This window comes from Macaca nemestrina, chromosome 9, assembly GCF_043159975.1.
Source record: "Macaca nemestrina isolate mMacNem1 chromosome 9, mMacNem.hap1, whole genome shotgun sequence".
Taxonomy (NCBI): Eukaryota; Metazoa; Chordata; class Mammalia; order Primates; family Cercopithecidae; genus Macaca; species Macaca nemestrina.
Genome location: NC_092133.1, coordinates 22,727,131 through 22,752,404, shown reverse-complemented (window position 1 = coordinate 22,752,404; position 25,274 = coordinate 22,727,131). Strand labels below are relative to the sequence as shown.

The window sequence follows — 25,274 nt, the reverse complement described above, 5'->3', positions numbered from 1 at the left end:
AGGGTTCGGTTTCTAAGATGTGACAATTTCTATTTTATATCTAGCGAGAAACATGAACCTTTAACTTTTAACAAATTATAAAGTACTTTTTTCCTATTTAAAATTTTATGATTCTTGTTTTAAATGTTTGTGAGGTTTGTGTTTGGCCTGTATTTTTTAAAAGAACGTACTAAGTGTATATAGAGAAGTAGATGGGAAAGGAGTTTGCCCAATGTCTGGTGTCTGCCTACAGCTCTTTTAAGAGAACAGTATTTAAAAAAATTTTTTTAGCTATGTAACCAATTTTACTTATTTTTTAAATTTATATTTTAAATTTTAGATATCAGAGGGGTACATGTACAGGTTTGTTAGATGGGTATATTGAGTGATGCTGAGGTTTGGGCTTCTAATTAATGATCTTGTCCCTAAGGTAAATACAGTACCTGATAGGTAGTTTTTCAACTCTTGTCCTCTTTCCCACCTCCCTACTTTTGAAATTCCCAGTGTTTATTGTTCCTATCTTCATGTCTGTGCGTACCCAATGTTTAGCTCCCACTTACAAGTGAGAACATGCATTATTTGGTTTTATGTTTGTGATAATTTTCTTAGGATAATGGCCTCCAGCTGCATCTATGTTGCTGCAGAGGACATGATTTTGTTCTTTTTTATGGCTATGTAGCATTCCATGGACGTATATGTACCACATTTTCTTTGTCTAATCCACCATTGATGGGCACTTGGGTTGATTCCATGTCTTTGCTATTGTGAATAGTACCCAATAAATATACAAATGCAGGTGTCATTTTGGTAGAATGATTTATTTTCCTTTGGACATACACCCAGTAATGGGATTGTTGGGTTGAATGGTAATTCTATTTTGAGTTCTTTGAGAAATCTCCGAACCACTTTCTACGGGGGCTGAACTAATTTGCATTCCCACCAACAGCATATAAACCTTCCCTTTTCTCCTCAACCTTGCCAGTGTCTGTTATTTCCTGACTCTAATAAAAGAGAGCAGTTGTAAAACACTGTAACAAATCTACTTTCTGTGCTTCTCACTATTCAAATCAGACTTCAGTTTAACCACTTGAACATTTGGTCTTAAATATAGATTGATGACATAGTGATGGATCGATTGTGTTTTATGACATATATTTTATATTGGCTAACAATTCTGTGTGTAATTTCATTGTTGTAGGGTTATGAGAGAATTTACAACGAAATTCCAGACATTAATCTGGATGTCCCACATTCGTACTCTGTGCTGGAGCGGTTTGTAGAAGAATGTTTTCAGTCTGGAATAATTTCCAAACAACTCAGAGATCTTTGTCCTTCAAGGTACTTTATTTAAATACTACTTTCTCAATATAAAATAGTGGATGAGGTCTTTGGGAAAGTTAAGTGCTAAGTTAGTTTATCATTCCCTGAAGTCACTGAAGAACATGACTCTTGTGAGTTCATGGAGAAAGAAGGGCGAAGCTTGTTTTAGCCCCCTTGGTAAATCTGTACAGGACTGCCTCATGAAGTCCCAGTTCATTTGAAAGAAACTAATCTTGTGGAGCAGTTCCTTTGTTGTAAGTAGTTTCAGTGTTATTTTAGAGTAGGTATTATCAGTGATAAGATGAGAAAATTGAGGCTTAGGGAGGTATACTTTTTCTAAGGTCACATGGCTAGTACATGGTAGAAGCCAAGTATGAATCCAGGACTTTTCTGGCTTTGAAGATCTAGGCTCTTACCTGTACTGGACATGGCTTCCTTGACTTTTTTACAGGTTGGAGAACTGGGTCTAATTGGATGTTCTCATTGGAAAGTGTGTGTGTTGGGGGGTGTGTGGAGGATGTTCTCACTGGAAAGTGTATGTGTGTGGGTGATTTTCCTTGGAGCTATTTTTTTGCTACTAGGATGTAACTCTTAAGGAGTTGCTAAGTTTTTTGTTGTTGTTAAAGCTAATAATGAAGCTTATAATGTAATAATATAAATGTTTAGTAATAGCCAAACTTACTGCTTGTGTGGGTCAGTTTTATATAATCTTAAGTTCTTACAATTTTTTATCTGGAAAATTTCTTAAGCTTTGATATTTTTATTTAAGTGCATTGTAAGAATTAAAACTCAGAAAAATATTTCCTAGTAGGGGCTTTTGCTTTAGAATTTTAGAAGCCATTAAAAGAGAGGGAAAAGAAAGTGATGAAAGATAGTTTAATAGCTTTACTAGAAATATTTGGAAATATAGACATTAGTTTGGTGATGGCAGGATTTATGTATGGATGTGCCAAGTGGTATACATTAGTAAAAACTCTGAACTTTGGCAGGCCTTATTATTATTGACTGCTTCTTCATTCCCTACCTTGGTCTCAATATGTAGTCTGAAGCCTTTATGTTCAAGATGATGTAGCTGTTTTCCACTTAGACTTGATATGAAAAGGGGCCAGTACCCTGGCATTGACTTTTTGAAAGTTTTTCAGCCTCTGTTTGAAAGTCTGAATGTTTCTGTGTGGCTTTATTCTCAAGGGTCATGTGAGGCAATAAACTTTCTGTGTATACATACCATATAGCTTTGACTTGGGTCCTTTATCTTTTAGCCTATTTGGGTGAGGTGCACATTTGTGTGTGGTTTTGCATGCTTGTGCCTGTTGGCCTGGGGTCAGAGAGTAAGGGCTAATGTTGCCCAACTTCTATTTCCCACTTACTGCTTTAGGCCACTGGCCAGCTGTTCCTTCTGGGCTATTGCCACTAGCTAGAGTGTGGTTATGTTATAGAGCTGGGCTTCTTGAGTTTGACAAAGCACAAATCCCAACATGGGGCATAGGCTATGATTCTGATTTCTTTTTCCACATTCAAGTTATGGCTTTTCTACAGTTGATAAAACTTTTTATTTTTTTTAATTGTCAAACATGGATATTTTGATAGGTTCCACAGCTCCAGTTTGCATAATTCTGAATTATGTTAGTGTTTCCTATTTGGCTCACTGTTAAGCTTACAAATAATAATTAGAAATAAATTTAAATTTCTAAATAAAATGCTTTAGTTTGAGTCAACTTTTTTTTAATATGACTGTTTGGATAGTGAACTTACTAAAACAAAAACTCAGATTTGATATTGATGTTTTATGGTAAGATACATAGTAGGGAGTCTTTGCCAAAGGAATTAGAGGCATGCTTTTTTTTTTTTTTTAAATGGAAAACCCTTTAAAAGCTAACACGTAACAAAAAAATACCAAGTTTTTAATTTTTTTTGTTGACTATAGTCAGAATCTGTATCTGTTTTCATGTCTTTGTTTTTTTCCTTCATTACAGGGGCAGAAAGCGTTTTGTAAGCGAAGGAGATGGAGGTCGTCTTAAACCAGAGAGCTACTGAATATAAGAACTCTTGCAGTCTTAGATGTTTTAAAAATATATATCTGAATTGTAAGAGTTGTTAGCACAAGTTTTTTTTTTTTTTTTAAGCACTTGTTTTGGGTACAAGGCATTTCTGACATTTTATAAACCTACATTTAAGGGGAATTTTTAAAGGAAATGTTTTTTCTTTTTTTTTTTTTTTGTTTTTCGAGGGGGCAAAGGAGGGACAGAAAAGTAACCTTAAGTGGAATATTCTAATAAGCTACCTTTTGTAAGTGCCATGTTTATGACCTAATCATTCCAAGTTTTGCATTGATGTCTGACTGCCACTCCTTTCTTTCAAGGACAGTGTTTTTTGTAGTAAAATCACTGGTTTATACAAAGCTTTATTTAGGGGGTAAAGTTAAGCTGCTAAAACCCCATGTTGGCTGCTGCTGTTGAGATACTGTGCTTTGGGAGTAAAAAAAGAAAGTTGTTTCTTTGTCTTAAAGAATTTTTTAAAAATTAGTCATGAGACTTATTCATCTTTCCAGGGAACATACTGATTGGTCTTAAAAGACTAGACAGTTAAGTAAATGGTGGCTGGAACATCTATTTTTCTACAAAACTGGAAAAATGAACCTGGTTCTAGAAGAATGTACACCAAAATAAAACATGTGAAGCAGTGTTGATTCCTTATTGGGAGTGCATTATTTTAGGTCTCTTAAACTTTAATTTCACACAGTAAAGTTTAAATCTCATAAGGAAGCATATTTGAACCTAGTGAATTTAATCTTAGTGTTCCTTGAAAACTTTTTCCCTACAAAATTTCAAGTGAAAAGTACAATAGTAAATTAAGATTACACTGGGGAAAAAAATGCAGGTATCACTTTACTCCATTGTTATCTGACCTAGAGCTTAATTAAGTTTTAGAAATATGTTATACCTTCCATCATTCCATCATCCTTAAATTCTGTTACCAAATAATGGCTAGTGTTACAAAAAGTTATACTCCAAAGACCCAAAGCTTGACATTTACCCAATGTATGAGAAAATATTACCAATTAGTAACACAGAATTATCATATTTTTAACCTCTTTTACATAGCCTAATAACTCAGCAAGGCCTCAAGGTCTATGCTAATTTAAACTGCCAAATATTGACTGTAGCAAACAAGAATTATATTCAGAATTTATGAGGGTACTGTTAGGAGTATACTAATTACAGGTTTAGATACAGTCCGTTAGAATTAAAACCAAGTTTAATGTTCATATTTACCTCATGGGTTTTATCCAAGCCTATATTTCCTCGGCTTATATAAATATAGTTACCATTTTTAGGTTTTTTATTGTTTGACACTTGGATGATAAATGCAGTCATTTTATTCTCAAGTCCTTAAAATTAATGTAATTAAAAGTTAGCTGCCCACAGAAAAGGTGAGGGTTTCTTAAAAATGAGATTTAAGGGCTGGGGCGTGGTGGCTCACGCCTGTAATTCCAGCACTTTGGGAGGCCGAGGTGAGCAGATCACCTGAGGCTGCGAGTTTGTGACCAGCCTGACCAACATGGAGAAACCCCATCTCTACTAAAAATACAAAATTAGCCAGGCGTGGTGGTGCATGCCTGTAGTCCCAGCTACTTGGGAGGCTGTGGCAGGAGAATAGCTTGAACCTAGGAGGCGGAGGTTGCAGTGAGCTGAGATGGTGCCATTGCACTTGTTTGGGCAACAAGAGCAAAACTCTGTCTTAAAAAAAAAAAAGAGGTTTAAGACAGTTTTGTTATTACTGGTAGGATCTGGTCACACAAGATAGCATTAAACGTGACACAGCACATAAAATTGGTTTAAAAATCTCGTTTTTTATGTAATGTAAAAGCTCATTGAACACTTTATGCAAGATTGGAATGTATCTTCAGATTTAATAAACATAAAGATCCTCTGTATATAAAAGTTGTATTTAGTCCCTTGTGCCCAAGAATGTTATCTATAAGAGATCCCAAGCAAGTTACCTATAAAAGAGAGCAATAGCAATGGTGAACAAATAATGTAATTTGCAATTCTAAAAACATGACTTAAACCCCATAAAACTTCGTTCATAGTTCAACTGTTTATGTTCAATACAAACCAGTGTGTTTATATTCATAATTACAAATTTCATCAATCTTGGATATTTTTGTATTTATATGAATACTCTCAATTTTATTGATAATATTAGCACATACTACTTTCAGCACACAGAAGCATATTTTCTAGTTATTGTTAAATAGTAGATAATGTAGGTTGTTCCCTAAAGTGCTCAGTTATTCAGTGGGTTATTTGCCGTTGATCCTTTTCTGCCATTTCTTGTTGGTGAATTGTATTCTGTGCTGCTTGATGCATTTTCTCTAGTTTTTCCAGAGTCAGAGATTTTAAGGGTAAAAGTTTGGGTTTACACAGCACCATTGTGGTTATATCTTCCACAAACAATGGCCCTAAGTTTAAGAAGAAATAAGAATTAATTCAAGAAAGATAACCCAGTTGTTTGGTAGTTAGATTTGCAGCTAGAATGAAGGTCTAAAAAATTAATCTGTTGTCAGTGAAAAACTCTTGTACCTAAACTGAGTTTTGCTGTGGGACCAGAAAGATCATTGTCACTCTAAGCAGCATTTCTTACTACTAGGGTGTTTCTGAGGAAGACAAGTTTTGAGCTTTCTACCCAAGCTATGCTACCATAAGACACAACTTTTTGTGTCAGAAGTTTAATTTTAAAATAAGATTTGGCAGAATATATATACATAGTGCAAAAAATATAGCAAAGTATGATATTTAACATAAATATTCAAATAACTGAATATTTAAACCTTTGGCTTTTTTTACTGTTGCTTTAGGTTTCTCTTTTTCCACTTTCAGACCTTATTTAACATTACAGTAAATTCCATTATTTCTTTCATTGAAGTTTCATATTGAGCCGGGCATGGTAGCTCATACCTGTAATCCCAGTACTTTGGGATGCCAAAGGGGTTGGATTGTTTGAGACCAGCCTAGGCAACACATTGAGATCCCGTCTCTACAAAAATAAAAACAAATTAGCCAGGCATGGTAGCACATGCCTGGCTAGTACTAGCATATCAGTAGGCTAGGGCAGGAGCCCAGTAGTTCAAGGCTGCAGTGAGCTATGATTGTGCCAACTGTACCCAAGCCTGGGTGACACAGTGAGAACCTGTTTCTTTAAAAAAAAAAAATTCATATTGTAATTAGCAATTTTAGGAATTAATTAGCTAATTGGCAATTTTAGGTATAAGAAACAATGTTTTATTTGTTATCCTTTTACTGGATATCATGAAAAAGCATATAGTACAAGTAGACAGTAAATGGGATAATACGGAACACAATAGCTATAGATGTTTAGCTGTTAAGCCTCCTATGTGACACTGCCTATCACTTGTTTAGTCCCTATAATAATGACTTCAATATTTGTGATGTACATACCTTGTTTTGGAAGAACTTCCCGGAACATTGACTTCAATTCTGCCATATCTGAGTTGTTGGATACAGTATTTTTTCCTTCAATGAGAAATCAGTATTATTCAAGAATAAATTCCCAAAGCAGATTGCCTGAGACATTTCCGTTGTAGTTTAAGAAGTAAAATCCAAATTCCTATAGAAAGTGAACGACCCTAACCTTGTATAATATTGCCATTAATTTCCTGTGACCTTGGGATAGTTCGCATAAACATTTAGATCTTGTCAACTTCCATTATTCAGTTGTGGTGTTAACTACAAGGCTAGGTGTTACAATTTTTTTTTCTCTCATAGTGAAAACTTGGAAGAGCTTCAGTTTTTAAGGCAAAGATGATTAATATCATCTGAGGAAAAGGCATTTGTGTGTAGCCAGCATGGTTCATTGATAGCATCTCCCCTGAATGGTGAGTGACAAAAAACATGACCACCATTTGAGACGGGGGGTAAGGCAGGTAGGTAGGAAAAGGAGGAACTGGCAGGCTAACATAAGATTCCTACTTGTCTCAACAGCTGGTTTCTACTTTGTGCCTAACAAAAAGAATCCTATGGCTCACTGGCTACACAGCTGCAATTGGTAATGAAGTAATACAATAGGTGAAACTGGCTCGTAAAGAACAGAAATAAGGTAGAGTTTCAGTTTACTATTTTCCTCTAATACTGAGATTCTATATGCGAAAGGACCAGCAATACTTAACTATGAGTATTTCTTATGAACATCCCAGCATATATGCCATTTTTGCCAGTGACATTTGCTCCAAGTATTACAGCCAAGATTCTGCTATGCTGTGTTCAAGGTGTTCTGGACTAAGCTATAGAATGATCCCTTTCCAAACACAGATGCTTTTCTAGACGGTCCCACCTACTCAAGTGATTCACCTTGCTGATGCAACCTTACCATGCATCTTTCACATCACCCCCGCAGATTTATTATTTATAAAGTGGTGAATCTGGCTTGGTGCCTGCCTTTACCAACCACTGCAAATTAATTATAATCAAGTGAAGCTTCTTCTGGTCTTTGTTATTCCCGCTCCACTACTTTTGACATTCCTCATAAAAGCTTCCTACTCTGTATTCAAGTCTCTTCCTCTTTCTTGCTCAGATTCTTATTCTGGAACGTCTAAGTTCCTGAAAACCTCTATCTGCTTTCCAGAACTTTGTCATCAAACTTTACCCCTATACTGCTCTAGCTGGGAGAGATGATGAAATAAGTAATGGACCAAGAATAAAGCAACTCATCACTAAATGGAATGTGAAGTAAATAAATATACAATTTCCTTAGCCTGCACAGCTTCTCCTACAATATTCTTTTCTTTTTAGGCCTGCCAGTGGTACCTAGTGATCACTGCCTTTTTTTTTTTTTTCCTCCAGGTTAGGATGAAGGTTACTAGCATTGCAGACCCCCTGATTAGCCTTGAATTAAAGTATCAAAAATACCACCTAGCCTCTCCATTAAATATATCACAGTGAAAATATTCATTATGATCACGTTTCCTTATTTGAAGCAAACCTGACATGATATGCCACTGAAAGGGAGGACATTATAGATGTTGATAAATGTGAAGGAAATACATAGGAGCTAAGGAGTTTTATATGTATCACCAAAATCCTAAAGTGGTAGATGAACAACTCTTAGCTGTTATATAGCATAAGCAACTCCAGCTACTCTGAATTGTCACTATCCTTTGTTTTCTCTTAGTCTGATACCTTTTTCACATCCAAAATCTGACCTGACAAAAACAATGAAACTTGGTGCTCTACCAAACCTCAGTTCTCTGTTTGACTAAGGTGCCATTGTTACTGTAAATGGTGTGGAGCCAAAGGGATGGTAGGGAGTGGGTTGTGCCTAGTGTGGGGCAGATCAGTGCCAGTCACTTGCCTGGATAGAATGTCTGTTTTAATAGGGTTGGTTCTTGTTTCTAGGCCCCCTTAGGCATTGGCAGGAAAGAAACAGGAAGGGAAGGGCTAAAATAAGCAAGGTGGTGGTTGGATGGCCAGCACTGGCTGGGCTCTACTTTGATAATCAACTGCCCTGGGAGTCCAGAGTAGGAAGGAGTACAGTCATGTGTTTCTTAATGATGGGATATGTTCTGAGAAATGCATCATTAGGTGGTTCTGTCATGGTGCAAACATCCTAATAGTGTACTTACACAAATCTAGATGGTATAGCCTAACATAAATCTAGGCTATATGGTACAGTCTACTGGGCCTAGGCTATAAATGTGTACATGTTACTGTACTGAATACAGTAGGCAACTGTAACACAATGGTAAGTATTTGTGTATCAACATAGAAAAAGTAAAGTGTTCTGCCATAATATCATGAGCATTACAACGGGTATGACATCATTAGGCAACAGGAATTTTTCAGCTTCATTATAATCTTATAGAACCACTGTTGTATATGCAGCCTATTGTTGACTACATGTTGCTATACAGACAGTATTTCCTTCTCCCACACGGCCTGCTAATAGCCAGACATGGGTGATTTGCTTAGAGTAATGCACTCTAAGCAGTTGTGGCTACTTTTAAGAGAACTTTCTTGTCAGGTGAGATGTATTTAAACCAGGGACAGATGGGCCAAAGGAGAAACATAACAGCTATGGCTGAAATTGACGTGTATTCTACAACTGCCATGGCCATTTAATTCAATAAATATGCGAGTTTTTAAAATCATATGCCAAGCATTGTTCATAATGAACAGGACAAAAACTCAAAACTTTGCCTTTTTGGAGCCTACAGTCTAGAGTAAGAAGAGAGAAACAACAGCATGCCAGAAGGTCTACAGAAAATAGTGTAAAGGGGATTAAGGAATGCTGAGGGGGGTGGTGGTTCAATTTTAAGAGGAAAATTATGATGACCTCATTAAGAAGGTGACATTTAAACAAAGACTGCTTTTGTGTGTATGAGTGCATGTGTAATGTCTTTTTAAACAGCAAAAAGTTAAAAGTCTGATAGTATCCACAGGTAGGGACGGTATAGGGAAATTAGCACTATTAAGCTTTTTTAGAGGGATTTTGCAGTACTGTATCTACTAAAACTAAATATGCATATTTTCTTTGACATGGTAATTGGCTGTAAAGAAACAACACAAATGTAAAAAAGAATGGTCATTAAAGCATCGTGTTGAATAGCAAAATGTTCAGCAATAGATAAAGCTAACTAAATGTTCACCAGCAGATCAAAGGTTAAATAAATCATGGAACATCCATAGAACGGAATACTATGCCAAATTAAAAAATGATGCAGATTGTCAAGGCATATTTTAAGAGAAAACATTAAATTACAGAAAATGAAATTTTTCTTACATTAATAGAACCAAACTTACAATGCTCACAGAATACAGTGTCAATTCATCATTTTTTGAAGGCCTTGGTCTAGGTAAATGGAAAATAATCTGCTGCTTCCTTTACTTACGTAGATTCTAAAGTTTGTAATTTCTCCCAGAGATAATAGTTTTGATGAACAGTGCATTCCAAAATCATGATAAGGTATGCAAACCTGTTGTAGCTATTTGGGCTGGATGTCTAAAATTAATGCTGAAAAACTTGAAGGAAAACCAAATCTTTGTTATGAAATATTTTACTCTGCTGTAGGAGTGAGAGTTAAAAGGCATGTCTAGGATGGATTATTGCCTTCAAATCAATCATACACATTTGGCAAGTTAAAAATCCCTGGTGCGAGGGCTGGGCGCGGTGGCTCACACCTGTAATCCCAGCACTTTGGGAGGCCGAGGCAGGCGGATCATGAGGTCAGGAGATCGAGACCATCCTGGCTAACACGGTGAAACCCCGTCTCTACCAAAAATACAAAAAATTTGCCGGGTGTGGTGGCGGGTACCTGTAGTCCCAGCTACTCGGGAGGCTGAGGCAGGAGAATGGCGTGAACCCGGGAGGTGGAGCTTGCAGTGAGCCGAGATTGCGCCCCTGCACTCCAGCCTGGGCAACAGAGTGAGACTCCATCTCAAAAAAAAAAAAAAAAAAAAAAAAAAATCCCTGGTGTGATTTCGCTGGATAACCAAACTAAATAATGGGTGTGAGACCAGACTAGATCACTGAAGCTTCCTTCTGAACCTGGAGAATATATTATCAGTGGTCTTCAAATTTTCTACTTGCATACTCCCAAAGAGATTTGGGAAAACTAGGCATCACTTCATACACTGATATTTAAATTTATTATCATAAATTTAAATTATAAAGGATATAATTTCCAGCATATTAAAAATAACTGTTACCTCAGTCTTTTAAAAACATCCAATATAATCTAAACGTAACAGCAATTTGATAGCTACCATCATCCATTAATAAAAAGAAGCTAATTTTTAAGTTAGAAGTTTCATATCATCTTTTTTTCTTCCTGGACCTCTATTTCCAACCCACTTTATTCTAGTGCAACATATTTTCATGCCCTTTTTTTTTTTTTTTGAGATGGAGTCTCGCTCTGTTGCCCAGGCTGGAGTGCGGTGGTGCGATCTCGGCTCACTGCAGGCTCTGCCTCCCGGGTTCACGCCATTCTCCTGCCTCAGCCTCCCGAGTAGCTGGGACTACAGGTACCCACCACCACGCCCGGCTAATTTGTTTTTTGTATTTCTAGTAGAGGCGGGGTTTCACCGTGTTAGCCAGGATGGTCTTGATCTCCTGACCTTGTGATCCACTTGCCACGGCCTCATGCCTGATATCCCCTGAAGTGCTGGGATTACAGGTGTGAGCCACTGCGCCTGGCCTCATGCCTGATATTTTAATGATCATCCTATCATACTTCTTTGCTACAAAAATGTTTATAAACTTTAAAATATTTTGGATTCAGTTATTACAATTGGTACGAAATTGGTCAAAATGCATTACACATTGATAAAGCAATTGTTGAACATAAAAATAAAGTTATTGGCCATGTATGTTAATAAGAACATAGCTTTATTTTCTCAATTAGTTCATGTATATACATGGCTGAAAATTTACTTATTGCTACAATTCTGTTGTTGTTCTTTTTTTTTTTTTGAGATGGAATCTTGCTCTGTTGCCCAGGCTGGGGTGCGGTGGCAAGATCTCAGCTCACTGCAACCTCTGCCACCTGGGTTCAAGTGATTCTCCTGCTTCAGACTCTTGAGTAGTTGGGATTACAGGTGCGTGCCACCATACCCGGCTAATTTTTGTATTTTCAGTAGAGACGGGGTTTCATCATGTTGGCCAGGCTGGTCTCGAACTTCTGACCTCAAGTGATCCGCCCTCCCTTGACCTCCCAAAGTGCTGGGATTACAGGTGTGAGCCACCGTGCCCGGCCCTATTCTTCATTTTTGTAGATGTAAACACTGAGATGAGAATGGGAAAATTTTTTTCAATCTTTGAACCTAAGTTATATGCTAACAATCATGTAGTGACCTATCATCAAAAAATAATTTTAAATGACTAGCAGACTACTCAATTAGGTATTCCTTCAGTATTGCTGAAAGCTGAGAAGAGTCTCTTGACTTGCAAAAGCACTACTTAATAATTAGCAAAGCCCTTAGTCTTTCTTACTAGAGTTACCAATGTTTCCTTGTCTCTGTGTTTAGTTCCTAAGAGATGTTTATTCCCTTGAGCATTTTGTCATAGTAAGATTCTACCAGGCTAGAGAGATGCCTTTCCTTCATACATTCTTAGAAAAATAATTGTGGGACTGGTAGGTGGCTCGCATCTGGAATCCCAGCACTTTGGAAGGCCAAAGTGGGAGGATTGCTTAAGCCCAGGAGTTCAAGACCATCCTGGACAACAAAGCAAGACCTCATCTCTACAAAAAATTTTAAAAAAAGTTAGCCGGGCATGATGGAGTGTGCCTGTTAGTCTCAGCTACTTGGGAGGCTGAGGTGAGGGTACTGCTTGAGCCCGAGTTTTAGGTTGCACTGAGATATGATCACGCCACTGCATTCTAGCTTAGGTGAGAGTAAGAGCTTGTCTCAAGAAAAAAAAAAAAAAAAAGAAAGAAAAATGGTCAAAGGGGAGACAGGAAATGAGATGAAGCATGATGGTTTATCCACAGGTCCATTTTCTCAGGGAATGCATTATCAGCAGACATCACATATAAAAGTTTAGGATCTGAAAATTGATTGTTCTTAACCTCGCTTGCTTGTATACCCCTCCGATTGTCTTCAGGCATCTTGAGGGATATGCATATCCTGGTATATAGACTGATGATCAATACAATAACCACCTTGTTCTTTGAGATGTTTATGGACTTTCTGAGAAGATTCCATAGTATTAAATTTGAGAAGCCCTGGGAAGGAAAAAAGTTAAACTTTCTTTTTAACAGCAGGACTCTTTAGAAACTTTAATATGCTAACGTATGTGATACATTTCAAACAGGAGAATTGAGTATATATTGTTTCCTAAAGTTATGTGATTCTGGAATTCTTTAAAAGTGCAATTATGGGACCAGTATTGCCTAGAACACACTTTGTATTCCTAGGGCAATGTCGCTTTCAATATGGCATATGTAGTAAGACGCACATTTAAGGAAAATACCAGTATTTACAAATAACTAATTTTGAAATTAGTAAAACTGTATTTCTTTTGAATGTAACATTTATTAAAATCAAGTGAAGAATGACTTTTTTCTCTGTTAAGTGAAAAGTTTAGACCATCCTGGACAAAGCTGTTTTTTTAAAAAGGAATTATTTAAATATGAAAAGATAAAATCTTGCAAAAGACTTGTAGAGTTGGCAAAAATGACATCTTTTTCTCCTATCACAAGGATATTCTGATATGGGGGTTTCTAGTGACACAAGTACAATATTTTGTGCCAAAATGCTAACTAATGGTTATTTATGGGCCTTATTTCTACTTTCTATTACATGAACATCCATTACTAAGAAAAGGTAAAGAACAAAATTGAAGTATTCAAATGGCAAGTCGTCTTATATTGAAATTTTAATTCAGCGTCAGACTTACTAAGGCACAGTCTCTAGGCTTGAGGATCCTGAAGGATGGGGGTGGAGGGAGAAGAAATAGGCACATAAGCGAAGAAGCATAATGCAATATAAGTTCTATACTTAGAAGTATTTGTAAAAATGCCATGGGAACACAGAATAGGGAGAAACTGTGTCAGGTACAAATGGTGGGGGAGGAACTTTAGGTGCAGGTAACAACAGTTTGTGGAGAGGCATGAAGATGGGCAACACAAAGCACATGGTGCATTATGGGAGAGGCAAGGAATGCTATAAAAAAAAAAAAAGTTACGAGCAACCTGTCTGGAAACAAACCCAAACCAAACTGCAGTCAAATTGATTTTGAAGGAAATAAGGAGAACCACTGAAATATTTTAAGAATGAGAATGACCTGAACAGATTTAAATGTATTCAGGAGGACAATTACAGGGGTATTTCAAATAGTTTAGGTGCAAGTGAAAAATGGGTGCTTCAATTGAGCAACTAGCTACACTGTGAAATCATAAAGCTAGGGAAAGACAAGAGTTCAACTTTGGAATCTAATGACTCAGATATGCTTATGAGACTTTTCAGAACAAGTGTCCAATAGGCAAAGGGAAGTATATGAAGCAGTGATTTAAGTAAAAGCCATGATAGGGTGGTGGTTAACTCAAGCCAGCAAAACAATGATACCCTCAATAGATTTTCCATTAGGCAAGTATCTTCATAGAAACAAAAGCAATCAACAGCAGGACCCTTCAAACTGTAAAGACTAAGATTTATATAATTTTGTTATGAAAAGGTTGGCCTTTTTTTTTTTTTTTTTTTTTTGAGACAGAGTCTTGCTCTGGCACCAGGTTGGAGTGCAGTCGTGCAATCTCGGCTCACTGCAACCCCCACCTCCTGGGTTCAAGTGATTCTCCAGCCTCAGCCTCCCGAGTAGCTGGGATTACAGGCATGCGCCACTACACCCAGCTAATTTTTGTATTTTTAGTAGAGACGGTGCTTCACCACGTTGGCCAGGCTGGTCTCGATCTCCTGACCTCGTGATCCACCCACCTCAGCCTCCCAAAGTGCTGGGATTAAAGGCATGAGCCACTGTGCCCAGCCAGAAAAGGTTGGCTCTTACGTCATCTCTTGAACTTAAATGTTGTAGACTTGCAGGAGACCTACAAATGAAAGTCTTAGAGAAAGACAGAATCCTTCACGAAGATCTTCCCTGCATACCTATTACATATTTGGGAAAAGAGCCTAGCTCCTAGTTCTTTGTTCAAGAAAGTATAAATCTCTACAGTGGACAGAAATTATGAGTTGATAGGTCAAATTAATGCTGTACCTTGTATTCTATTTGGAAATAAATACTGGACAGTAAAGACTAGAGTGATAAACATGAGAATGTCATTGTTTTAGATGACAACAAAAGCATTACTCTTTCAGAGTAGAAAACTAACAAATGTAACGTGAAAAGAATTTGGAATGATAAAGTGCCTATACGAACAGATTTTTTCTTTCAACAAACATACTAAATGTCTATAATGTACCAGCCGTAGCTAAGTGAGGGAGACAGAGTAGGTAAGAACCAGTTCCTTTCTTTGGTGGAGGTGAGGTAGGGAATGAGACACACGTAAATAAGTAATTATAATTGAATACAATGTACTTTAATAAAAGCATGCCTATTGTGCCTTAAGAAATGAAAACTACTAAAAACTTGGCCAAGGATAGGGGACAATGGGTGGTCTCTGAAAAAGAATCATTAAACATGACATTGGAGCTAGTCCCAGAAAGTTGAATGGGGGTTTACTAGGCAGAGAAGGAGATGTATAGCAAAGGGTAGATGTTGTAGACAAAGTGAACAATATGTTCAAATGAAGAAGCATTAAAAAAGTAAGTGTTCTGTTGGGGGACATGGCTAGAGTGCAGTGCATGTACAGTGTGCAACAGGTATTGTGGTGGGAGTGACCAGGTAGAGGCCAGTTCACACTCAGTCTGCAATGCTGAATTTGGACTTTGTATCCTATAGTCAGAAGGGAGCTAATTGGATGGTTCTAAGCAGTTATGTGACATGATTCATGTTTTGGAAACACATATTCTAGACAAAATGAAGGAAAAATGAGAAGAGACACTAGAGGAAAGATTAGTAAGGAAGCTGTAATTGTTTAGGTAAGATGATGAAAGTATGAATTAAAGCAGTGATAACAGACACTAAGAGGAGAAGATATAAGAGGTAATTAAGGGTACAAGAAGTTGAGATTCAAACATCCTCCACCTTCCCACCCCCCACCGCCAGTGGGTGATAATGAAATGACCACGGACGACTAAAGTGAGCTAACATGATTGTGGATATACCCGTATTAATTAATATTGGAAACACAGAGGAGAAGGTTAAGAAGGAAGAGTAAAGACCATGAGTTCGGTTTAGATTCACAGAGTGTGGAAGTCCAAGAGGAAGGTAAAAAGGACTGGAGGCCCAGAGTCAACTGTACAGTAGTGCAAGCTACAGAGGTGGATATAATCATTCAAGAAAGATATGGCAAGATGGTGAGTGGTGGGGTGATGGTAAAAAGAGACAAGAGTATAATATGGTGGTTGAAAGAAGCAGCTGAAGTCAGATTAGTCGCTTAAACAAATTACTTGATTTTCTAAGCCTTTGTTTCAACTGCAAGATAAAGCTTACAATGGCATCAACTTGAGATGGCTGGTGCATTAAAGATATAATTCATATAAAGCCATCAGACCAAACCCTGCATGAGAGCTCAATGAATGTCAGCAATTCTTACCATACTGTACCATTATAATGTTGGCATAAAATTACATTTTCAGAAAAAATAAGCTTATTAACATGTATTAGTTATAGAGGCTTGTTACTAAAAAAGCATGATGAAAACCCTATGGGCAAGCAAAAATATTTTAGAATTCTCCACCTCTTCTCTCAATACCTACACTCTTAAGAGTTACATGAAAGGCAGAATCGTTTAAATGTCAAGACATTTACCTTAGCTTCTTTTCTTTAGTTAGCTTAGTGGCTCTTAAATTTTAGTTTGCTTAAGAATAACAATAGCAACACAGTGTTTAGTATGAAGTCACGCATGTATTTCAACTAAGTAGATATTTTTAAGGAATTTTCTGCAGTAATTTTGAAAATAACTTTTATCACCATAACGGGTGATTTTATAATCGAATTACCCATGTGCCCATCCACTTCCCACTGCATCTCCCAACTGCAGCGGGAGGTGAATGGGCACATGGGTAAAATTATATATTGGGTACACATATATATGATGAAATTTAACAGACTAAAACAAGGTTTAAGAAAAGTTATCTTGTCCAACATCATATAGTTGACAAGTGAAGAAATGGGATTTGAACTCGGGTCTGCCTTACTCAAAGGCAAGGTCTCTTTTCAGTTTTCTCTATGCTGCATCTGTAGGACTGACAGGGAGGTCCCCTGCAGGTTTAGTATGGTGCTTCACTGAAGGAATATCAACATTTAAGAAGACGGTGGAGAGATAATCGTAGACTATGGTGTGCAGAAGCCAACAAAGGCTGAAGTAACATACAATCTTAAATTTCTACTGAAATGGGAAATTTTGAAGACACTAATAACCCTTACAAAGTACGGTGAAAATAAAATATGAGGCAAACAGTAAATCTCAGGAATGAGGTAGATGAAAAAGTAAGTGCAGCATATTGACTAAAGCACACTTCTTCCTCCTTAGTTTAGGGGAGCTGTGCCACAGTCAGACCAATATATGGCTCTAACCAACATGTAGCTTTTCTTTTTTTTTTTTGTCTTCTTAATTTGAGGATTTAGCATTCCAGTTGTCATGTTTGATGCTTTCTGAAGTAAATCTCTTAGGAAAAAAAACTGGTTTTTGACTCTAGATTTTGTTTACAGCATTATATATTATTTAAACACTATGTCACTGAAACTTTCAAATCCCAAGCTTAATTAGAAATATACAACACTTTAAAAGCTTACAAATTTTGCATTTTTAAATTATCTTCATCATATCACAAATTATATGACAGCTTATATCACAGCTCATATGAGAAGATACTGATCCTGGGTTGAATAGCTGAAGAGGGCAATTAGCTTTACACTGCACCTATCTTCATCTAGCCATCTGGAAAATGTAAGCTGTGGCCACACAGGGGACAGACAGAGAAGGAGACTAAATTACTAAAATTCAAACTCCAATTCCTGATTACTCACAACGTGTACATATGGATCAGAAACATCAAAATGAAAACATATTGTGGATGCCAAAGTCAAGTCTTGGTTTCTAAAAATGTTCAGGATGGGATTTGGATGTTTTTAAACCTGTCCTCCCCACACTAAATCTCCTTAATCTAGTATTTGATCTTTGCTGGGAGCCCCAAGGAGCCATTCCATGCGTCTATGTGTTTATTCTCCATAATATATGCCTACTACTTCTCACTTGTCACTACATCTTCATTGTAATTCCTTTTTCCCTGTATTAATGTATCTAAACTTATCAGCTTATGCTTATTGTACAAGACCCCAGTTTTAAAGTTAGAAATAGAATGCTTGAGCATATCCTAGGATTCCATGTGTTTTAAATACTATGACAGTAAAATCCAATGTGTGACTTAAATAAAACAGAAGCTTATACTAGAGTCTGTCATTTTTTTTCTAATCAATCGATTTCACCTTTATATTTTAAATGAAGTACAGGGTTGCTCTCTGGTGCTAACTAGTTGTACTCTATTTCACATTTATACTTTGAATGGGGTACATGGTTGTACTCTGGTCATAGCTGCTAACTAGCTGTGTGACCTTGAATACATTTCTTAGCTAACTAGAGGTTTGATTTTCTCATACAAAATATGTTTATTATCTGTCCTGGGTTGTAAGGTTCAAGTGATAAGTGGATGTAAAAGTCCTTAGAAATGCAGTATGACATTTATTATTCCAGGACTAATTTTCATATTGCTATAATAAAGGGCTTGTTCTAGATTACCATACGGTATCTTCTGTCTCTAAAAATCTTTGAATCTTCATAAATATCATGGTATAAGACAGCATGATCTATTTAGAGGTGCTTTTCTTTAAAAACCTGTTTCACTTACTTTTGAAGCACTATGTGCTGCCAAATTGTGTTCTTAAATGTTTTAAAAAGTATGATAATAAAGCAAACCTATTTCATAATAGAACTCAAAGTTGAGAAAATATGAACAAACTTTCAAAAGGGCAGCAAAGGTTAAAACCTTTAAAATTATAATCAAGGGAACAGAGGCTTGTTGTATAAAATAATCTATCTTGAATTTTTGATGGAGATGACAGTGACTTGTTGCCTAACCTATAGAAGTAAATGCAGTTGACATATGGCAAAAAGAAAAAATTTCTAAAGCATTTTGAGATTCTCAACAAAAGCACCACTTATGTTTTCATGTTAAGAAACATAAATGTCATAAACTGGTAACCCTGGATGCTATCCACTTAAATATTTTGTTGGTTTACAGGTATTTAAAAAGTATTTGAGCCGATGTTTAAAAATCAGGAAATTTCACGAAAAATCCAAATTTTAGCTCCACTTGACAAATCTGGCAACATCAAGCCTACATTTCAATATGGCAAAATTTGGCTAGGGCTGGGAAGTGATGCTTCACTTAGGTAAGCACATGCTCTGGAATTCTCCAGTCCTTCCTACTGCCTATTGTTTCCTCTTACTACTTGCCCATCCATTGTACGCATTTGACTTTGCAACTACAGTAAAACACAGAGCCACTGTGAACATATGCCAAGCTAATTTTATTAATGGGCATTGAGATACAAAAATACAATCTCTGGGAACTGAAGGAGTAGTCAGGAGCAATCATGGCCATGGACTGTAAAGGATACTTTATGTAAAGAATATTTTTCTTCTGTGAATATTTATTAAGTTGGGTTCCTTAAAGTAAATTCAACCTGCCTACTGTGGGGGTTCTGAGTGGGAGTGGTGACAATGGTAGAATAACAAAATTTTTATCTTTTGTCTTATCCAAGACTTGTGGTTAACTGATAGGTGAATTTTCAAAAACATACTAGATTTCTGAATGTAAATATAAGAAAAAGGTGAAAAGGGGAGCCTAGAAAGAATGCATTTTTCAGCAAACATAAAGTAGTAATACTCACTCAAGCAACTGCCCACATGCTAGCAGAATGCTTAATTTGGATTGATAATGTTTATCTGGAGATGCCAAGTAACATCATATGTCATATACTGGAGACTACAGTAGATTCTACTGTTTTGCTATCTGGCATCTGCTGGTAGAAAAATGTTCCAACATGTTCGATTTAGCTAATTAATTCAAGCTCATGTGAATAAAATGTGTGGTGTCTAGCTTCTGAAATGTGCCTAGGCCTAAGAACGGGAATTCTTCTTGGGTGAACTTGGATGATGCCACTGGCTCTGGGAAAATCCAGTAGCAGACACTACTATTAAGTTAGTAATGATACATCCTACTCACGTAAAATGTCTTTTTCTAATAACCCTTCCTATTTCAAAATTCAATACTAGACAGTGGTCCTAAAAATGTTAGCTATTAACCTTTTTTTTTTTTTTTTTTTTTTTTGAGACGGAGTCTCGCTCTGTCACCCAGGCTGGAGTGCAGTGGCCAGATCTCAGCTCACTGCAAGCTCCGCCTCCCGGGTTCCCGCCATTCTCCTGCCTCAGCCTCCCGAGTAGCTGGGACCACAGGCGCCGCCACCTCGCCCGGCTAATTTTTTGTGTTTTTAGTAGAGACGGGGTTTCGCCGTGTTAGCCAGGATGGTCTCGATCTCCTGACCTCGTGATCCACCCGTCTCGGCCTCCCAAAGTGCTGGGATTACAGGCTTGAGCCACCGCGCCCGGCCAGCTATTAACCTTTTAAAAAAGTATTTGCTCACACCTGAGATATTTAGTTAGCTATTTCAACAGTGTGCAAGGAAAGAGAAAAGTTGTTTGATACTCTACAGAGTGCTTCTCAAAGCCCAGTCCCCAAATCATCTGCATCAAAACTCCCTGTACAATTATTAAAAATACAGATTTTTCTGGAGCTCTCCAGAAATCAGAATTGCTGAATCAGAATACTTTTTCTTTCTTTTTTTTTTAGACAGGATCTCACTCTGTTGCTCAGGTTAGAGTGCAGTCATGTGATCATGGCTCACCACAGCCTTGACCTTCTGGGCTCAAGTGATCCTCCAGCCTCAGCCTCCCAAGTAGCTGTGACTACAGGCACATGCCACCCTGCCCGGCTAATATTTTGTATTTTTTGTGACAGGGTGGTCTCAAACTCCTGGGCTCAAGTGATCTGCCCACCTGAGCTTCCCAAATTGTTAGGATTACAGGCATGATCCACGGCAGCTGGACCCTAACTTTTAATCAAGTCCCCCACATTAAACTTAAGAGAACTACTGCCATAGATTCATTCCTTCACTCACTAAATAGTCAATGTCAATATGTGCCCGAATTCAATACGTCCCCTAACTGGACTGCTTTAGAAGTTATTAACTACCATACACTGACTGCACTCCATGTGCTATATAAACTGAGGTAAAGCACTTTATATATATTTGAATTAATTCTGTACAACAATCCCTAATGGTTTTAAGGCTCTTTTTTAAAAATGTTACTTATTTTTTTCTTTTTCGAGACAGGGTCTTGCTCTGTTGCCCAGGCTGGAGTGCAGTGCCGCGATCTTGGCTCGCTGCAACCTCTGCCTCCCAAGCTCAAGCGTTTCTGATGCCTCAGCCTCTTGAGTAGCTGGGACTACAGGTGTGTGAGACCAAACCCGGCCAATTTCTGCATTTTTAGTAGAGACAGGGTTTTGCCATGTTGGCCAGGCTGGTCTCAAACTCCAGGCTTCAAGTGATACACCTGCCTCAGCATCCCAAAGTGCTGGGATTATAGGTGTGAGCCACACCTGGCAAGGCGCCGTTTAATAGATAATAGAGTGAGTAGACTGTCCAAGGTCATCCAGTTATTGAATAGTCTTATTCCTGAAACCCAGGTCTGATGCTAAAACCTGTGATCTTAATTGGTATATTATTTTGCCTCACTTAAATCTGGAGTATTCCCACACAAGCAAATTCCCTTCTACCCAAAGGAAGCAACTAATGGAACGCATTACGTAATTTTCAATATGATGGCTAAAAACATTCTATACCAATCTAAGAGATTCTGTCCTCCCAGAGCATTTTCTTCCGCTCCCTTATGTGCAGTTTTTTCCTTTCACTTATCTTTCATAATCAAATATAAGTCTAGGCTAGGAGTATATGAGGTTGGCAGTCTTGAGAATTTTCCTTTTGTGATTATGAAGTAAATTCCACAAACACTTATCTATCCATTAGACAGAGGATGTATCTAATGTACTAAGTATAATCTTGATTTTGTAATTTTTAATAGGCTCTGCTTAATGCTACCAAAAAGCTATCACAAAAACACCAGGACCAATTAAGACTTGCATGAGAATTTCAGTGAGAAAAATAACAATGCCTAAATTGGAATGTGACCAGATGGCCAACAGTTGCCTTGGTATTTGCTTTGATAACATCAAGATTCATCTGTATTTGAATAGCAGGGCCCACACATCTTCCAACAATGTCTGCAGGGTGCCAGGAGTTGAAACTCATAAACTATGCTGACATCAGTACACTTTACTGCAGAAATACATTGCATCAGCTCCAAGAATAGGCAAAGTAGCAGCAACACTTTATTAAAGGTAGTCAGTCTATGTTGCCAACCCAAGGCACTAACACATACTCTATACACACATGATTAAATGCTACCCTCCTCTTTGTAGGACACCGGAGAGGGGTAAGCATGCTGAGAAGTGAGATGGATTTAACCAGCAAATCATGGAAAAGGTGCGTATACTTGGTGTTTGAGAAGGCTTAGTCATGACTGGAAAAGTATGAACACTGTGACATATCCTTGCAAAAAAAAAAAAAATGTTCAACTTAAGCCTCTAGACTAATTTCTGGTTTACAAGAAGAAAAAAGGGGGGCCCATTTCCAAAAAGACTCCTGGCTTGAACTCTTCAAAATGCCAATGTCACAGGGGGAAAAAGATGGGGGAACTCCACTACATTAAAGCTGAAGAAAAATTTTGACTGGATCCTGATTTCTTTTTTTTGCAAGAATGGGAAGGAGAAGGTATAAAGGATATTCCTGGGTAAATTAGGAAAATTAGCACTTGGGCTAGATTTTAAACATTACAAAACAGCTGTAATAATGATACTGTGTTTTGCTAGAGAACTTCAAAATTCTCAGGAAATTCATGCTCAAAGTCTTAAGGGTGTCTGCCTAACAATAAGTGTCTGCAACTTTTTACAACAATGAAAAAATGAGGAGGAATGAAAAAAATATGGCAAAATGTTAACTGCTGCATCTAGATGACGGGTGTATGAATATTCATTAAATTATTTAATTCTTTCAGCTTTTAAATATATGAACACTTTCATAATAAAACATTGGGGAAAAAAATCATGTCAGAAAGACTTCACAGGGGAAACGTCAAAAAAGGCTGAGTAGCAGGCGCTCAGCTGAATTTCTGATAAATTGAAGATCTCTAAAACTTGGCTGGAACTGTCTTGGGCATCCAAGAGACACCCGAGATATTCAAACTTTCAGTAAGTATTTACCAAAATAATATCATGTGCAGGGTGAAAATGACAGGAAGACGAATCTGATACAAACCATTCTATTTAGGTGCAGACATGGTAGTGAAGTTAAAAACATAAGCGGCTATTATATATATATAACATACTGATTGTCATAAAAGACGTGCAAAAAATGCTAAACTCAGAGGAATTACTTTCTGCTGGGGAGAATCTGGAAACACATCTCCGCGAATAACAGAATCAGACAGAATCACAAAAGGTGAGTGCTACAACAGATTTCAGTAATTAACCGCCAAGAAACAAGAGTAGTTCATTTTGGCTGGCGTGTAAGTACCAGGGAAGTAGAAATTAAGTCGAGAAGGTAGGTTTTGTTGACTGGCTGGATATTAACAATTTTCAATTTTACCTGAAAGTTCTGGTCTTTTTGCTGCAGCTTTAAGCATCCAACCCGGTATTACCAAGATGACTGAGAGTTCTTGACTCAAGCATACAGAAGAAACTACAAGATAATGTATGATAACTTTGTAAAGGGCCATATTAAAGCAATACAGTATTTTCAAAAATATTCAACACGTTAAGAATCTGTAGACCTGCAGGATTAGGATAGTATATCCCACCACAAGAACCGCAGTCAAAGCTTACAAAGGACAAACGCGGAAAGGGGGGAAAACTCAGAATGAGAAGGCAGGTGGCAGGGGAAAAAGATAGAGGTCTTGCCCTGATTGTAGGGGCTTATCTTTTTCTTTTATAGCTGAAGGTGGAAAATTATTTTCTCAAGTTCCCGAATTCTCTTCCCTCTAAAGGCCAGAGAGTGAAAGTACTTAATAGGAACTTGCGGAGGCGTGGTCAGGAGCTCCATTTTGCCGGAGTTAGGAGCTCCGCCCGAGGTCCGCGCCCATTCCCCGCTGGGGCCCTCCCAGCCAGCCTGGCTCTGGCTGGGCTAGGGCGGCCTGTAGCGCTGCCTCACCCCACAGGGAGCCTCAGGGGGGCGGAGGGAGGGCGGGCCGCCGCTAGGCCAGCCCGGAAAGAAAAGCAGCTTCTAACGGAAGGGGCCCTGAGCCCCGCTCTCCATTTCAGCGCTCCGTCCCACAGGGACCGTCCGGCTCGGGTCCGGCCCACTTGTTGGGGCCCAGGGACTCACCTCACTTTGCAACTGAGGTCAAGAATGGGCATTCCCTAGGGCACGGGCGGCGAGGCTATTTACCCCCTTACCCCCTTCCGCCATGACCCTATTCGGAAGTGCCAAATGCAACTTCCGGGCAGGAGAGGGATTTTCGGAGCCCTAAACTATAGTCCATCTACGTATGTGACCAGATGTCTCAGTAAAATAAGGGCCGGGAAACTGGACGTGTAGTCCAGAGTATGAATTAACTTGTCTAACATGGGATGTCTGGTCACCCACGGTACCTCTTTGGGCTTACTTACAGATGCATCCCTTCCCAGACTGCTCAGCTGTTGCCCCGGGTAACGGTGAGACTGGCGAAGGAAAAAAATCTACGTCACCCTGGAAACAGGAAGCCAGGAAACTCCTGTTGCCATTATCAGTTATGGCCGCCTTAGCTTCAACAGTAACTTCCGATCGGAGAGTTGTCACTCTACCCTGCAGGAGGCTTACTCTGTAGCCCGGCTAGCCAGCGGCGCCCAGTGGGCGGGAGACGGCGTAGAGGAACTGAGGAAAGGAAAAGGGCGGAGAGAGAGAAGCAGGCGCCACTGCCCTTCTCTGATTGGGCAGCTTCGCTTGCCCCGGCTCCGCCCATTTTTCTTGCCTAGCGAGTGACGGGCCCACGCCGGAGGGGTGGGGCGGGGAGGCTGGAGCGAGAGTAGTGGAGGGGCGGGTGGGGCGGGGCGAGTGGGGGAGGGGCGGGCGGGGGGCGGCGGTTGGGCAGCGTCGCTTCTTAGGAGGAGGAGGAGGAAGAGGAGGAAGCAGGGCGAGCGAGGAGGATGGCGGAGTCGGGGCTCCTGACGGTAACCCGGGGCCGATGAGGC

The 25,274-nt window shown here is 38.5% G+C and overlaps 3 protein-coding genes across 13 annotated transcripts in view; 2 read left to right on the top strand and 1 right to left on the bottom strand.

Moving 5' to 3' along the window:
• LOC105466656 (programmed cell death 4) overlaps nucleotides 1–3,985 on the top strand; it is a 27,344-nt gene extending 23,359 nt beyond the window's left edge. For all 3 annotated transcript variants that reach the window (XM_011715737.3, XM_011715740.3, XM_024788164.2), the window contains 2 exons: nucleotides 1,178–1,317; nucleotides 3,273–3,985. In XM_011715737.3, coding sequence (XP_011714039.1) covers nucleotides 1,178–1,317; nucleotides 3,273–3,333 — 201 coding nt within the window. In that variant the 3' untranslated portion in view covers nucleotides 3,334–3,985. The remainder of the gene's footprint in view (nucleotides 1–1,177; nucleotides 1,318–3,272) is intronic.
• Nucleotides 3,589–25,274, bottom strand: LOC105466687 (BBSome interacting protein 1). Of its 4 annotated transcripts, XM_011715781.3 has the most exons (5): nucleotides 24,714–24,957; nucleotides 23,695–23,787; nucleotides 12,881–13,036; nucleotides 6,759–6,833; nucleotides 3,589–5,761 (listed from the first exon to the last, which is right to left on the bottom strand). In XM_011715781.3, the coding sequence occupies exons 4-5, from the start codon at nucleotides 6,802–6,804 to the stop codon at nucleotides 5,595–5,597; spliced, it is 213 nt and encodes a 70-aa protein (XP_011714083.1). In that variant the 5' UTR covers nucleotides 6,805–6,833; nucleotides 12,881–13,036; nucleotides 23,695–23,787; nucleotides 24,714–24,957; the 3' UTR covers nucleotides 3,589–5,594. The 4 variants fall into 4 exon arrangements, with proteins under 4 accessions (XP_011714083.1, XP_070925257.1, XP_011714079.1 ...); XM_071069156.1 differs by lacking the exons at nucleotides 6,759–6,833; nucleotides 12,881–13,036 and adding an exon at nucleotides 25,259–25,274; XM_011715777.2 differs by lacking the exon at nucleotides 12,881–13,036 and having other exon boundaries at nucleotides 24,430–24,960.
• LOC105466664 (SHOC2 leucine rich repeat scaffold protein) overlaps nucleotides 25,136–25,274 on the top strand; it is a 142,680-nt gene continuing 142,541 nt past the window's right edge. For 5 of the 6 annotated variants that reach the window (XM_071069153.1, XM_071069151.1, XM_071069152.1 and 2 more), the window contains exon 1: nucleotides 25,136–25,253. The gene's annotated coding sequence lies outside the window, so the exon portion shown is untranslated. The remainder of the gene's footprint in view (nucleotides 25,254–25,274) is intronic. The other variant, XM_011715748.3, reaches the window with a different exon arrangement.